This window comes from Poecilia latipinna, unplaced genomic scaffold (genome assembly GCF_001443285.1).
Source record: "Poecilia latipinna isolate Pla-1442-1.1 unplaced genomic scaffold, P_latipinna-1.0 Scaffold1470, whole genome shotgun sequence".
NCBI classification, from domain to species: Eukaryota; Metazoa; Chordata; class Actinopteri; order Cyprinodontiformes; family Poeciliidae; genus Poecilia; species Poecilia latipinna.
In genome coordinates, this window is record NW_015114086.1 from 120,258 (window position 1) to 136,861 (window position 16,604).

The 16,604-nt window shown below is 37.6% G+C and overlaps 2 protein-coding genes across 2 annotated transcripts; one reads left to right on the top strand and one right to left on the bottom strand.

Moving 5' to 3' along the window:
* The first annotated feature begins 3,176 nt into the window (after positions 1–3,176).
* LOC106962899 (glomulin-like) lies at positions 3,177–11,370 on the top strand. Its single transcript, XM_015057528.1, has 18 exons — positions 3,177–3,369; positions 5,227–5,352; positions 6,138–6,248; positions 6,932–7,040; positions 7,327–7,573; positions 7,812–7,902; positions 7,986–8,152; positions 8,242–8,295; positions 8,395–8,425; positions 8,501–8,590; positions 9,093–9,134; positions 9,223–9,296; positions 9,450–9,534; positions 9,990–10,096; positions 10,565–10,628; positions 10,710–10,845; positions 10,920–11,014; positions 11,093–11,370. Exons 1-18 carry the CDS (start codon positions 3,328–3,330, stop codon positions 11,177–11,179), a joined length of 1,758 nt encoding a protein of 585 aa, XP_014913014.1. The 5' UTR covers positions 3,177–3,327; the 3' UTR covers positions 11,180–11,370.
* cunh1orf146 (chromosome unknown C1orf146 homolog) lies at positions 11,202–16,068 on the bottom strand. Its single transcript, XM_015057529.1, has 5 exons — positions 15,939–16,068; positions 15,664–15,757; positions 14,655–14,826; positions 11,573–11,651; positions 11,202–11,487 (listed from the first exon to the last, which is right to left on the bottom strand). The coding sequence occupies exons 1-5, from the start codon at positions 16,002–16,004 to the stop codon at positions 11,380–11,382; spliced, it is 519 nt and encodes a 172-aa protein (XP_014913015.1). The 5' UTR covers positions 16,005–16,068; the 3' UTR covers positions 11,202–11,379.
* Between the last annotated feature and the right edge of the window lie 536 nt (positions 16,069–16,604).

The following is a 16,604-nucleotide window of genomic DNA, read 5'->3' on the forward strand; positions in this document are numbered from 1 at the left end:
TTTAGGGTTGACCTAATTTTTTTTTACCAATGACTTTATGGTTTTTCAGTAACTTATTTCAAAAATTCATCCATCTAATCATTCCTTTCCCAAAGTGAGAATTACGTTGCAGAAATCTCCCCCCAAAAAACTTTAGTTATCTGGATTCCAAAGTGATATAATTTTCTTTTAGTTTAACTCTCTTATCGTTAGTAAAGTTAATTCAGTTTCTCATTTATTTTATATCAGCTTAGTATTAGTCAATAATAATAATAATAACAATAATAATAGTTGGAATTATAATTCTTGCTGTTGAACATTGTATTGAAATTACTAGCAGTGGTCTTAGTAATACAAGCATTGTAATATATTTTTATATAAAAAGATGTATGAAAAAACTATGTAAAAAATATGAGCATAAGAATATTTAAAACAAGCAATAAATAAATAATTAATTATATAGATAAAAATAGGCCCTTGCAAGATGAATTACTGAATATTTAAAATAAAAATATTGTCAATAATCACTCATTTTCCTCCAGATAAACAGTGCCCTCCTGAGTTAGAAATGGATCAATGCTAGTCTCCCTGTAGATATGTAGCCAAAAAATAACTATTGGAATAACATTATAAATCTAATATTTGTTGCAATGACAAAAGACCCATTTTGTATCTTTTCCTGCAACCATAAAAAGCTTTTTGTGGCGTCCTCCTCTCATTAAATTAAACTGCATTTGAAAACAATGGCCCATCATTAAGTAATCATTGGGATTCATTGCAGTGAAAGTAAATGCTTGAGTGCATGCTCATGTCAGATGCTGTTTATTTGAGTATTTCCTGCTCCCAGGAGCGGTGTCAAAACAAAATCTCATCAGCCTGCAATTAGGAACAATAAAATGCTGGACAAACATGCAGTAAGAGGCAGTGTGTGTTATATTTACTCTGTGGCTTTTGTCCAAAGCTTTCATCAAACGGCAATACAGAGAGCAAACCTGAACGGCAGATGTCGGCTAAATCCGACCGTTCAAACACGCTGCTCCACCTATTCATCCCAAATCAGGACTGGAGCTGCTGCTGCTGTCACGACGGAGCAGGAAGTCAGTGATTATTCTTCTGCTGCAGAGAATCCAGAAAGTATTCACAGATTCACGTTTTCCAATTTTTATGTTACAGTCTGATTTCGAATTGTGTTAAATGAATCTCTTTTCTCTAAATTGTACATATAAATTCCCCTTTATGACGATGTGGAAAAAAGATTTTGAGCTGTTTTCTCCAAATGTATTAAAAATTGAAATCTGCAAAATTACATTTCCATTAGTATTCACAGCCTTTGCTTAAAGGGTCAGTGTTATGTGAAATTATTATTCTTTTTAGGTTTACTTCATGTTATAATGTTATTCCCTCATCAACAACATAACCGGAGTGTTGCCTTGATTCTTTCATTCGTGATCTAGAAATCCTTTAATCTTCAACCATTCAACCATTCAGCTGTGCAAAACCAAGCTTTTGTGCTTCTGCCTTACAGAGCAGCCTTCCTCTGCAACTCCCTCACTCAGCTCCTTCAGACTAGTCAGCAGCAATTAGCAAACATCTGGTGGAGCTGTGCATCTTCTGAGCTCATATAGGAGCTACTTCTCAGTGCAAAGCTGATAAAAACGTTAAAGGGTTCATAGAGGAGCTATGTCATGACGACTTCCTGAAGGCTGAGTTTCAGAAAGAGCAGGAGTTTCTTAAAGAGACAGAGGTATTAAAATATAAAGTCAAATTTCTTTTAAATCATATTTGATTTAAATATGGTATTTTTAGAACAGCTGAAGGTAACATAGTTGCTTGATTGTGCTATAAATCAACACTAAAGCAAAGCAAATAATACCACCAATTTAATACTTTGATGATCCACTTTTGGCAGCAATTACACTTCAATTAGATATTAGAGCACCTTGTTGTCTGTCCTCATTCTTTCTTGCCACTGAGCTCATTGAGACTTTCAAAGCAGCAGAAATGTTCCTGGGTCCTTCCTCAGATTCGTGCCTCAAGAAGCACTGCAGAAACTCTTTCTTGCAATTACAGTTACAACTGGAAGTCTTTTAAGATACTGTATGTCTCAAAAACAGGTTTGCTCATCCAGTGATTGAAATTCACACCCTCTCTTATTTGTAAAACATCTCAATCTCAGTAAGACTGGACTGAGGCCATTTGTGAACATCAGATTTCAAGTCTTGCCCCCTCCACCACTCTGATTCTTGATTCATAATTTAATTAGACATCTACATAAATATATGTTTTGATCTATAAACCATTCCATTGTGGCTGTGGCCATGTGTTTCGGGTCATTGTCCTACTGGACGGTGAACCTTTGCCCAAATCTCAAGTCTTCTGCATGTAAACCACAAAATTCTCAAACAAACCTCTGAGGTTTTCACAGAACTGCTGGATTCATACTGTGATTAAGTTACTCATACTTCATCTCCACTTACTAATTAAGTTACTTTTGGAGGCAGGTGGATTTTATTTACTGGAATCAGAGTTCAAAAGGTTGAGCACAAACGAACTTAAAACTTTGAACAGCAATGTGCTATTTCCCCTCCACTTCAGAATTAAATGACCTTCTAAGAAGCGCCTGTTTTTTTCCTATGGTCTTTATTTATTTTCTTTTTCTTTCATATTTTGTCACAGCTACAAAACCATGTGCAAAAGGTCAAATGTAGGTAGCCTCAATTCTGGGCGGATATTTTTGTCATCAGCTTGGGATGATCTCTCATTTAACATCGACAGGTTTTGCAAATAAAAAACAGAAGCAGAAACATTGTCCATAGAAAGGAACAAAAATACTTATAAACTGTTCAAGGCTATATATTTCACACATCATCTTAAAATAACATGTAAATGTCAACTAACATCTATTTCAGTCACAGAATATGAAGGTAAGCATGAAGCGCCACATCACCACCTACACAACAGGAAACTACCTAAGAACTTTTGCGAGATCACCTTAGAGCAGAATTTGTCAGTTTACAACATGGTCACTTTGAACATTTATTTTAACGTTTAGAAATATTAGAGGGGCAGTTCCTACGTTATTATATTTTTCACGACCGAGTGGTAGTCAACTCGATGGTTCAAGTCAGCGCCACGTCTTTCTGTGTCCTGCTTTAATCCTATTAGCTGTGAAGCACAAAGGGAGATAAGAGGTTTATGTTTCGGTTCCTCACACACTGAATCTTTTTCTCTCCCTTGAGACACCAGGAGAGCTATTTATTTGATCATTTAGATACCACCACTACATGCACTACATCTGCTGTGGACGTATTGATAACAGGATTGGCTCTGAGGGCGGAGGAAACACTGATGATGAATGAAGATAAAGTGCATGAGATCATCCAGAGATGGGTAAGTCCACCACAACACAACTGAGCTGAGGTAATCACGTTTCTATCGACAATGCATTGACTTATGATACCATTGTGAGAAGAGATTTTAAAATAGTACCTGCTTTACTAAATTAGATACCAAAAGTAACAAAAACTTTGTTTCCACGATTTCTTGGCTCAGTCTTATAAGAATTATGAAGGTAAAGTCTGGTTTTTTGTTGTTGTTTTTTTTTTTTTGCCACATCTACATGTTCTGGATCATGGAAGAAATGTTAAGAGTGGACAAAGTTCAAAATGTGGTTTTCACATTTGTTTTGAGTGGCTGATTTTAATTCAGTCACACATGACAGAACGGCTGAGTATGAACAGCCTGTTTAAGGGCAGCCTATTATCTCAACAGGATTTCAGTCCCAACTGTCCTGGGGAGCACTATGAACCACAGAGTCCCAGAAGAATTTGTACTGCCTTTGGTACTGAGACATGGTCCATTATCCATCAGGAATATCATCTCCTTTGACATTAGGGTTGGCATTCATCAGGGATCTGCTCTCACCCTGCTGTTATTCATCTTTTGCACCAACATGGCGAAGGTGGATGTGCAACAGACACACCTTAGACCAGGGTCAGGCAATCTCAGTCCTTGAGGGCTGGTGTCCTGCAACTCTTAGATGTCTCCTTGATCCAGCACACTTCAATGAAACAGCCGAATGACCTCCTCAGTGAGACCAAGATCTCCAGAGTCCTGCTACTGGCCTCATTATTTGACTCGGGTGTATTAAAGCAGAGACGTCTAAAAGTTGCTGGGCAACTTTTAGACGTGCCCACAAGGCCCATGAGGACTGGAGTTTCCCACCCTTGTCCTGGACCCTTCTCTAAGCTGATGATGTTGCACTGTTCGACCAAGACCTGCGGGCACTTAAAGATCAACGCAGACCTGGAACAACCAGAAATTACCTAAAATTGAACATCACCAGGTCAGAACACTTTGAATGTCACCCCCAGAAAAATGGTACAATCAAGATTGACGGACTGGGGCTACTAAAGATCATGAAATTCCAATACCTTGGCTTGCTGGTCACCTTAAAAGTGGACGTGGTGTTTGACACTCGTGCACAAGCCAATGCAACAAGGCTCAAATGGTAATAAGTCACACAATTTGATATATGATAAGAATACCTCAGGCACCCATCAGGAACATCACCTCCTTTTGACATTAGGGTCAAGAGGAGGTGCATTGGCTTATGATAGCCAATGCACCTCGGCTATCATAAGCCAATGCTTATGATACAGGATGTATCATAAGGATGTATCGTATAAATGGGAACTCCGTTAAGTATGGCATTGTTTTTATGCCATATTAGATTCGTCGTGTTGATGCATTTTGACGTGCTTCACCCCACATGCTTCAATTTTCCGCCGCAACACGCAAACTTCCCCATTCACTCAGTGCGTTGTAGTTCCACACGACATCGCTTAGGATTTGTTGCTGTGAGGTTGCGCAGTGTGAAGGAAAGAGGAGACCAGCTGCACAGGCAGGCTGCGAAATGAGATTCAGGTGATCGGCAACAAGAGACCGTGATCGGCGATCACCGATCATAAACTTTTTTACGGAAATCGGCCGATTATGATCGGTGGCCAATAGATCGGCACACCTCTAGTTTAGACATAAATCCAACTGAGATGATGGTATGACCATAAACAGGCTGTTTATGATGAAAAATCCTCCTGTGAGGCTGGATAAAACACTTCTTCAAAGACAAGATGACCACAAGGATGTAAAGACCTAATCATGGCAAAAATGCTAAAAGTACAAATCGGAATAAATCTGTGTGGAAAATATTTTCTCATAGCACATACATGATATCTATTTATTCAGCGTGAGACTCCAGAAGAAGATTTGAAGCCGGAGGACTACCAGCAGATCAGGGATGTCGGAGCTGCCTGTCTCAGTGGGGGTGATGGCCAACAACTGCTGAAATTTATCCAGGATGAGAAAAACCAGGTGACCTCACTAATACTGTAGGAGGCAGACTGAGGGTCCCGGTACTGTATTCACACCCTACACATATGAAGTGATGGCAGATTGACTGTGTTAATCTGTCTAACAGCACTAAAAGCACATCCAGCTATGCTATGTTAAACATTAAGATGCAGCAGTTACTTGGTGGTTGTTGACCTTTTGACCCAAAGGTGTGGAGGGAAACAAGCAGATATTCAGTTAGATTTCTCGCTCCACTGCTAACACCCATCAGCATGGTGCTCCTCTAAGTGCCCTTGGTTATCCCATCTGGCCACACTTCATGCAGTTGTGTGTAGCCTACTGTGAGAAACATTTTTTACCATTGTCTCATTTGTAGGCTAACTGTATTCAAGAGCTGAAATGATTGAATATGTAATGAGAAGCATTCGCTTGAGACATAGGGTGAGGTTTTTGGCCACAAAAAGCAGCGACGTTTATATTTCTTAAAACATTTCTCCTAAGTCAGTCCTTGTTGATTTTTTTAATTGCAACTGTAAGGTGTAGCACTTTTAAGCATGATATTTAGTAATTTTTGGTAGAAAAATAAAGGAATCCTAAATATGACTCTACAGTGACTCTAGAAATTATTGACTTTGGGGGCCTCAAAATAGATTTCTGATAAGATTATTTTCTTGAACCTTCCTTCAAGTAGAGATCAGTCCACATAAAATTTTACTGTTAGGGCCAACCTGTACTTATAAAATGTACTTTGTTATGAAGGGACACCACTGTAGTAAATAAAGGTTTGCTTTCTGACCCACCTACAGGGGATTGTGAAGTCCATGGGCTGTGGTCTGTTGGCACCTCTTGTAGATGAACTAGTTAGGAATAAGAAGAGTCATGACCACTGCCAGGCTGCCATCACACAACTGACCAAGGTGGGTACCAGAAATGCATCTTCAGTCCACAGTCAGCAGTTAAAATCCCTGATTTTTTTTTTTTGTTTTACCTAAAGCTCACGAAGAAGCAGATAGTGGACAGAATAAGAAGAGGATTTTGATTTCACCTCCCTAAGAAAACAAAAATAAACCAGATTCTACAGCAGAATTCAGCCTGTGTGCTGTCCTTTCATCCTCAGCCTTGTAGTTTTGTCATAGTGTAAAGAAACGCTAATCATTTATTCAGAAAAAACATAATATGGAACACATTGACAATCAATTTCACAAAGGAAAAAAAAGATGCTAGAGGAAAAGATGGCTGTTCAAATTTTAATGGCTGTTCATTGGTCAAATGATGTTTAAGGCCTTCAGGTTAATGAAGGACCTTTAAGGCATTCTAAGACCCCATCAGAAGCCCAACTAATTCATCTGACACCAACTTATGGCACTACAGACCGGCTTTTGATAGAAAACATCATTTGTGGCGTTTTTCTCTTTACTTTGGCTTCTAAAGTAAACCTTGGTTTCCGTTTTACCTGAAACTGTCTAGGTGGAATTGTCCAAAGAACACACTGACAATAATTTCCTTTGAACTCCTGTCAGTTAATAAAACCCCCCAACAAAATAAGAAATGACATACCGAGGTTGAATTCAGGACACTTCAGATATGCTCTGCTTTGTAGACGTGCAGCTCTAGAACCCTCCTGGAGAGCTTCCTTGAATTAATTGAAGACATGGATCCAGGCGCCATTTCTGAAACCATTCTCGTCCTTCTTCCTCACCTTCAAACAGGTATGTAAAGCTACTTTGTTAAAGCTTTTACATGTCACATTCACCATCAATACAGCAGTGAAAAACACACTTATAAGTCTCTCTAGTATAAAAGGTTCTGTTAAAGTAAAAATCACTAGTTGCAAGTCAGTTTTTGGAAGCATGTAAGGTTTAATCTAAGGCTTAAACATAGACACAAAGTTTCACAAAACATGGTATTTGGCTCCCCCTACAGTTGATAAGTGGAGATCAATGTTGGAGAAAATTCAGTTAAGTTAAATACATAAAAGTCTTTAATTTTTTTAAGTTCTGCTGCAGCTGGATGAGAACCGAGCAGCCGGTGTGGGTTTGGCTCTTTCGGCCCTTCACAAGCAGCTGTCCCGGCTGCCTGTACCTTACACCCAGCAGCAGGAGGAGGATGATGAGCACGGTTTGTGTCGCTGCTGCGTCGCCCTGGTGACGTTCACCAGGCCTTTTATAGATGGGGTGAAGAAGGATGAAAACTGTAACCCAACACCAGAAGATGACGAGCTGAAGGCTGAGATTCTTAAGTTGTACGTTTCTGTTCCAGTGCTTTTCTTGTGCACACACCTAAGTAAAAAAAACCCTGCATACTTTACTGGAAGAGCCTTGTGTAAACATGCTGTCTATTTCTGGATCTTGTCAGTTTAGATTTTTTTTTTTTTTTTTTAAGAGCAATTTGGCAGAAAATGGCCTCTCTTTTAATCACAGACCTTTTTTTCTAGATGACGATACCAGAACAGATGACCTGATTGGTGTTTTTGTTTCCAGCTGCATGCTGAGTTTAAAAGAACCTTTGCTGGAAGCTGAACTGAACCAAGACAGAAAATCAACTTTGTGGCTCTTTGCAGTAGAGATAATGGTACTAAATCAAGAAATAGTTTCAAATATTTATCAAGGGATATCTCCTTTTTATATTCCCAGATTTCTTTTTATGCATTACAGGTCATCCTGCCTGCAATCAAAGAGTCTCTTCCAGGCCTTCTGTTCTTCAGTTCTCTGAGGAAATTCACCACGATGGATACTGACCTGTCCAAGGAGTCGACTGCATGCTTGGCCTATCTGCTTTTTGTCCAGCTCATAGCCATGGACACATTTCCAGCCGTGTTCAGGTGAGAGAATAGTCATTTAGCCCCGTGTTGTGTTTGTTCACCTTTATAATAAATGTGTTATACAACTTGCACTCTTCCATCTGTTTTAGTCCTGTATTTATTCTTCAGTGCAACATGGAGCACATCAATCAACTCCTCAGTAGGTAAGCCATCAGTAAATTAAAGGTCAACTTCTTTTTTTTGCCTTTAAAACAAAAGAAAGATGTTTGCCTAAAGGTCTGTGTGTTTTGCGTTTTTGACAGGAAAAAGGAATCACATTTGCTCAAAGGATTGGTATGAAAATAAATCACAGAAAATCCCCTGGAAAAGAAGGCATCATGTTGATTTTTTTTTTTTTTTTAATCAAAGGCACTATTTGCTAAAAGCTTGGAGAAAGTGGAAGATAACAGCCTTCCAGTAGGTCTACTAGATCTGGAAAGCTTCTATAGTGCACCACAGGTAAGATGCACCACAAAGCTGTTATGTTTGTGTTGAATGGAGGACCTAAGTCAGTGGTGTCCAGAGTCTGTCCTGAAGGGCCGGCATCCTGCATGTTTTCGTTCTCTTTCTGGTTGAACAGACCTGGATCAAATGATGGATCATTAGAAGCCCTAAGAAGAACATTGACATGCGGAGAAGGTTGTTGCTCCCACCAGGAAGAGAACTAACGCATGCAGGATGCCAGCCCTGGAGGACCGACTTTTTGGGCACCACTGACCTAAGTGCAGAGAAGTGTGCCGGGTCAGCAGAGACTTTAATAAGCGTTACGACAGCCTCATGGAGTGAAGAAACGGACGGATGATGGCGTGATGTGTTTTAATGATTTGATCAGATGAACAAACTTTTTCATGTGTCATTTCGATTTAATTTCTTATTTAATGGAGAACAGATTTACTTACATGATTATTTCTAAAAAAAACCGAGTTTCAATAATCTAAATCTGCTCTTCTGAAATTCACAGAACCTGCGACAAGTTCTCACCGACTGTCCAATTCAACATTTGGTAAGTACATAATCACAGAACAAATGTCAGATCAATGTGAAGAGCAATATTTTGGTGATTTTTAAAAAACAGTTTCATGTTTCTCCAGAGAGAATCGGGACTGAAGGTGTTCCAACTTTTCATTAACAAATTGGATGCTGAAGCAAAGCATAAATTTTTCAGGTGAGAATTTAAGTGAAATTGTCTTTTTGCATTTGTAGATTAATAACTGTACATATTATACTTGATGAATACCTCAGACTGCTGTTTTTTTTTCCCCAATGTCTGATGTTTATTCTACACAAACACCATTTCTTATCAATCCCTCTTTTGCAGGTGCATGTTAAAAACAAGCCACCATGCAGGTGTTGAAGGTTACATAGTGAACAACATCAGGAGTCAAATTCAATCGTCTATAAAGGTGAGAATAAGGTAGCTTCTTGTCACTTACTAAAGTTATATCTCAGAACATACAATATATTCACAAGACAAGCTGTGTAGAGAATGAACACATTACTAACCTAAAACTGACCTGAAGTAATCCCAGATCATAACTGTGACTTCACATGATGGGTCAGTTCATTCTGCGTTCTTCTGATTCTGAAAGCATTAACCAACCCAGCTTCATTTGGTGGCCATTTAGTGAATATTAACCTAAAATTAGTTTGAGGTGACAAAAAAAAAAAGATATTTCTGGGGTTCATATAGAACAATATAGTTCAAGTAAGAGAAAATGTATTCTTCAAATTCTTTTTGTATTTTCAACACAGACCTAATCAATAAAGACCTAATCTGATCAACATCTTCATGGCTGATGCTAGCTTTGATCTGATAACTCTGTATGAATGAGATGAATCTGTCATAACTCTCCTGCAGGGTGAAGCCAATAAGTGGTTCTTGGGAACGGAGCTACTGCCACTGCTTGAGCTGGTGCTCAGTTTACCACAAGCTGCAGAGACGGATTTACTCACCAACATGGACAAGTGAGTCATATTTCCAAACACAATCCAGTGACTTAACTCACTGAAACGTTTTGGCCAAAATATTCCAGCAATTAAGGCTAAGCTGTCAATGCACCGTTATTCATTTTAGCCTTTGCAATATGTCTGAAAGTAAGATTCAGAATCAGTATCAAATCAATACTTTAATTTCAGATTCCGTCTTGAAGTTTTATTTCATTTTTGTACTGTAGTTTCTCAAACTATGATTTTTTTGGGGAATTTATTTATTTAAGAAAAAATGCACACAAATTTATTCTGTTTTTCTATTGTTTTTGCTTGTCATTTTAGTTTTTTCATAAAGTATTTTGTACACACCAATAAACAAAATAATCCAAAGGAGAAAAACAAACAAACAATCAAAACACCTAAACGTCAGAAACTTGAGGATATATCAAACCAAAATCATAAAAAGTATCAGTATTGCTATCAGTGTTCTGTCTGTTTATTCAGAATAATGGAGAGCCTGAATCTTCTGCGCTGTCTGCTTATGAGAGACAAAGAAATGAAGAGTGACGTAAGTCAGTTTAATTTACCAAATTCCTTCTGCTGGTCTGCCTGGGCAGTCTAAAAAGCTGCTGACTTTTGTCACCTTTAGGCTGATGTATGGGAAGAAATATGTAGGATCAAAGATGAATTCCTAAAAATGCTGAGAGTGTGTATCAGCATGTCGAGAGCATATTACTCTGCCGAGATGAAAGCGCTGAAGGAGGAACAAAAGCTAAGAGCGAAAGGTACAAATGAGCTGCTGATCTGTGAAACAGTTTAACTTCACATTTTATTTCTATTCATGCTGTTTGTCCTGCAGAAGCCAAAGAGGATGCTCGTTCTACCAGACTGTTAAAAGCCATAACAGTAAAGCACGACAAAGTCACCCAAATGTCTCCAGAAGTCCAGTATCAGGTAGAGATTTTTCTCTTTCTAGTTGATGACTATTTTGGAGAAAGCTCAGCAAACATTGATGGTTCTCTTGTCTCTTAGGTGCTGCAGAGTGCTTTGGTGACATTTGACTTAATGGAAAGCCTTGTAGTCCGAATAGATGAGATCACAGAGGAAAAGCAGGGGTAACCACACTGAGACAGCACTGGGAACTTTTTATGTATTTTATTTCAGTTTGTTTGACGGATCAGATAAAGAATGCAGTGCTGTAAAGTGATCATTTTATCTTTGCTGAAATTATTTTCAAAAGTACAGTTTGTGTCATCAGCAGGGACTGTGTGTTAACTTGTGTCATGCTAAATAAAGCAAACTGGATCACCTGCTGGGCTTTATAAAATGTCTCTGAGCATTTCCCACACAGGACTGGTCTCAATGATGTGAGCCCGGGCCAGAGACATGCGCTCTCGGATTTTATCAGCATGTGGCTTACTGGTGGCCTGCAGACAATCAGGTTTGTCTTTATTTTAAATGCTGTGAGTGAACAGCAGCACAAATCACTTGTTTTCCTGAATAGCAAGTTACCTTGGCGATTGTCAGCATTCCTTTGGCTATTTGTGCATCATTTCGTACAGGAAGGATCTTCAGATTGCTGCCGATAAATCTGAAAATGTAAAGAAAAGGTTATCTTAAAGTTTCTGGAATTATAAGAAGGGGAAAGTTGATGAGTTGAGGTACAAATTGTAATCTTTACCATCACACTAACAGGACCATTAGAGTCACTAATGGGGCAATTACAGCACACAATTCACTGCCATCTATTCAGGTCGTCCTTGCCCACAGTTGAGTATTAACTAGCTACATTTACTTTAGTAATGTATATGAAAAAAAAAATTACTTTTACGATGCTGTACTTTTTACTTTTACTTGAGTAATTTTATTATGAAGTATCTACTCTTTCTGGATTCTTAACCCACTGAATGACAAACAAACATGTTTTAACCAAAAATTTACCAGACTCAGAAACACACCTGCAGTTTGTTGTTAATGTTTCATACGTTTTTTTATTGAAAGAAACTGCTTTGATTCTTTTGCCTGATTTTTTACATTTTTTGTTAGTTATATGAACTATTGTCATTTTCGTCCTTTAAATACCAACATTTCCACCTAGCTTTATATTTTGGTCCATCTGATGATGTAATTTCTAAATATTAAATGACTGATAATTTGATCAGTTATTCACTAATTTTTACCCAGTACTATTTTACTCTTATTTGAGTAATTTATTGGATGGCTACTTTTTAGCCATCCAAAGTAGAAGAATGTTGAAGAAGTGCTACTCTGACTTGAGTACAATTTTTGTGTACTCTACCCACCTCTGTCGTTGCCTGATTATCCCAGGGATGAGAATTGAAACATCTTTAGAAACAAGAAAAGAAGTCAAGTAGACTTCTACGTTAAGGTATGATACTATCCATCATGAGAATCTGCTGTACATCTACCTCATCAAAGTTATTTTTTCTCAAAATCTAAAAAAAAAAAAAAAAAATCTTTGAATTTCAGAACATTAAATCTTGCCTGCTTTTAAAAGTGACAATAAACTAAGGTTTTATGATGGGCAAATGACACACTTCCTGCTCACACAAACCAGTAATTTACATTATAAAATATGACAAAGTGACATTTAGAGCCTTGTTGTCAAATTACTTTGTTCAGTTTCCATTAAAGTAACTGTGAGATTACAGTTACTTTAATGGAAACTGAATTTGATGGAAGGGAATTCAAAAAGCTTAAAATACTGGCAGAGAAGAGAGTTTAGCTGACATAAAAGCGGAGATGTATAGTCATGTAATGAGATATTAGAAGAGTGCTGTTTTCATTAATAAGTAACAAATTAACCAGGTCACAGCGAATAAACGTCCCCGTCTCTTTGTCTGATGTTCGACTCATAATTTTCTTTTTTTTTTTTTGTCAGATTGACACAAACTCAGTGGGCAGACGTTCAATCTGTTCTGCCACAGCGTCTTCAAGATAAAAATGTATTTCCACATTCAGGGAATGTAGTGATACAAGTCATATGCTGTGAATTCAGGCAAAGTCAGTAACTTGATCAAAACATCATGGGGGAGGAGGTATGGATTGGTTTCTAAGCTAGCTATTCCTAACATTTTCTAAATACCGCCGTCTATGAGCCCCAACCAGGTGTGTTACGTTCACAGACGAATTAGCTCGACTCTAACAAGTGGAAGGCACGAATAAACTGAAGAAAACAACTTTGGAAAACAATTTCAGTGGCTCTGTTCAAGACTCCCGTTCCTCACTTCTGACGTCCGTCATGGCGCATCGAATGAGTAAATGAGGTTGCAAAGGGTCAATAATATGCTGACAACATGCTAGCTAATGTTAAAACAGCAAGATAAATGTGAGTAACCATGGCAACCAGTGGGCGTTTAACAGCAGGTCCGGCTGCAATCAAGTTACTAATACTATATTAATATTATTATTATAATATCAATATTAATAATATCAGTTTCCCTTTTTTAAATTTCCATTTAGGATTAATAAAGTATTTTTGAATTTGAATATTATTATTACTATTAATAATAATAATAATAATAATAATAATAATAATAATAGCTATTGTTATTATTATTATAAACAAATTTAAGTATTCTTCCATCATTCATCCATTATCTAAAACACACAAAATCTTTTTGGACTGTGGGAGGAAGCTGGGGTACCCAGAGAGAACCCACACATGCACAGGGAGAACATGTTAACCCCATGCAGAAAGAGCCTGGGCCGGGAATCAAACCCAGGACTTGCTTGCTGCAAGGCAACAGTGCTACCAATGGTGCCACTGTGCAGCCCTGATGTTTATTTTTTGATATTTTACTCATGAAATTTATTTTCTATTCACCTTAGGAGATTTTAAAGAGACCAATTAACCTAACAGTCATAATTTCAGCCGGGTTGCAAGCAGAACATTTTAATTTTGTCGATGCTTAGCTTTAAAATTCCAATAGCTGCTAAACTAGTCAGATATAACTTTGGGGAAGTCATCTCTTCCACTGAGCAAACTTTCCTGTCCAGGTTAGTTGTTAAATTGGGACAGTGGAAATTTGTTCCCAAGGACTTTGGTGTTATCCAGAGCACCATTTTGTGATGTTTAGTTGGTCAAATGAATCGCTTTGACTTCAGAGAAAACTTTCTCTTTCTCTTAATAAACTTTCCCGTCTGGGTCAGTTTTTTCCTTTGGAACAATTTTTCCACTGTTTTCAAAGACTTTGGTCTCATCTCGAGCACCGTTTCTTCATCCTTTGTTTGTCAAATCATTCATTTGACTTGGGAGAAAACTTTCTCTTAATAAACTTTCCCATCCAGGTCCGTTTTTTCTTTGTGAGATGTGGAAAAAAAGACAGAGATAAAACCAACATAAGTAAAATAACTTAGATATTTCACCAGGCCTATGAGGGAAAAATTGAGTTATTTCAACACTATACCAGGGGCTCATGGCAGGCAGGAAAACATCCACCATGCATATTAAAGAAAAATGGGAAAAGGAACTGAAGGAACATAAGTAAGGAAGAATGTTTAAAATCTGTAGAACACAGCACACAGCCACCTAACTGTGTCTGAAGAGAGGGAAAGCAGTCACACTACATACCTGTGCTGAATCACAGTCAAAACCTGCAGTTCTTTCTCCCCATTAAAGGGAGAATAAAGAAGTATGAAGCAGTTCCGGTGGACCTGCACAAATTTTCCAATGCGTTCAGTTAATCCTGATTCATCCAGAGGCTCTGGGAGGTCCTGAGGATCAACCAGCAGGAACGCGGTACCTAGGAATTAAAACAATATGTATTAGTACAGGTGGTTATTCATTTAAAGCTTATGTTTTAAAAGACCCAGCAGATCTCTATTTACATTAAGAACACTTTGACTCCAACATGTAAGCCTGAACATTTCTGTATCCATAGCAGATTTAGATTTAAAATAATTTTCATTTAAGCAAAAAAATTTGTTACTGATAAACGAGAAAGACATCTCTGAAACCATAATGAAACAATGTAAAAGGAGAGGAATTTATGGAGAAAAAAAAACATTTTATTTAAAATAATTGATAATCAATTAATACCTAATATTTAAAATAATTTTGGGCATATATGTACATTGCAGATACTGTAGTTTAAGCAACTCCTTCCAACAACTTTATCCCTGATCCGTGTGGTGTTTTACAGTCTTCATGAAGCCATTTATTCACTAATATTCTTAAGAACCCAATTGGGCCCTTTAGGGAACAGTTGTATTTAACCTGGAATTTGAATACAGCTGGACTCAATTTGCTAATTGGGTCAGCCAACTAATTGGCTGGACTGGGTTTTATTCATGAGTATTAAAGTAAAGGGGATAAAATAGTAACAAAATCAGCTTTCCCTTTGGTTGCAAAAAAATTAAAAAATGTAAAAAAATTGAAAAATGCTTTATGTTCAACAACGAAATGAAATATAAGTATTTCGCAGTAACATAAATCGTACAATAAAAAAGTGTAGGAAAGGACTGTATCTGTGACTTGAATGCTTTTTTAAATTCATTATGAAGGCACATTCGTATCAGAATGGTGGACTTAGGGTTCATAATTATATTTAGACGAGATGGAAAACCGATTATTAGCTTACCTGAAAGAGGAAAAATGAAGGCCCCGGCTTCGACGCTGTCAGAAAACCTTATTCTGTGCTGCTGTGCGCTGAGCGTCCTGCAGGTGTCATGGTTCTATTGAAACATTTTTCAAAAATTAATAATTGAGACTACTTAACTTACTGAACACTTCGCCCACGAGCGCTGACATTTCACTCAGGTGCTAGCTTAGGTTAGCTACAGAGCTTGTTATTCCAAAAATTTACACATATATTTTGTCAAAAAGAAAGAAAAGCTGTTAAATAATTCTCATTACCTGGAGGGATGAACTAATTATAATTGTCGTTTTCCACTGAGCGATAGTTTCACTGGGCGTAGCCATTTCTAATAAAGGTGGACTTAATGACGCAGTTTAGAAAATTACGGAGACGAAGCTGCTCTGTATGGCAGGTCGATTAAACATTTAATCCAAAACCACACCTATCTCTACTATAGAGGCCATGAATATAATTTCTTCTCGCGAAAATAAGCAAAACTTATATCAGAAAGTAACTACTACAAATTATGTTTATCATATCAAATCCCTAAAATATCTAGGACGTTTTAAAATTAGTTGGACTATAAAATCTGTTTTCTTTGTAAAATGAACTTTTATATACCAGTCAGTAAACCAATCCAGAATCAACATTTCAACTACTACTAGGACAACTGATGTCACATTCCCGATTCAAGTGTAATCCTGTAATTCCCATTCCTTTACAGCTACATTCATCCACATTCATTCGCAGGAACACTGCAGATTGCTGAGTCTGAACTATTTAGAGATCTAATTTAAGATTTTTAAAACCCCACTGATAACAAAATCCGGTTTGCCCTTGTTTTGTAATGTTAGCACCAAACCGCTAGATGCCGCTAGCGTTATGTAAAACCTTGAATTACTTCTTTTTCCCTATTTTGTCAACCCTGCTTAAATAACGGTATA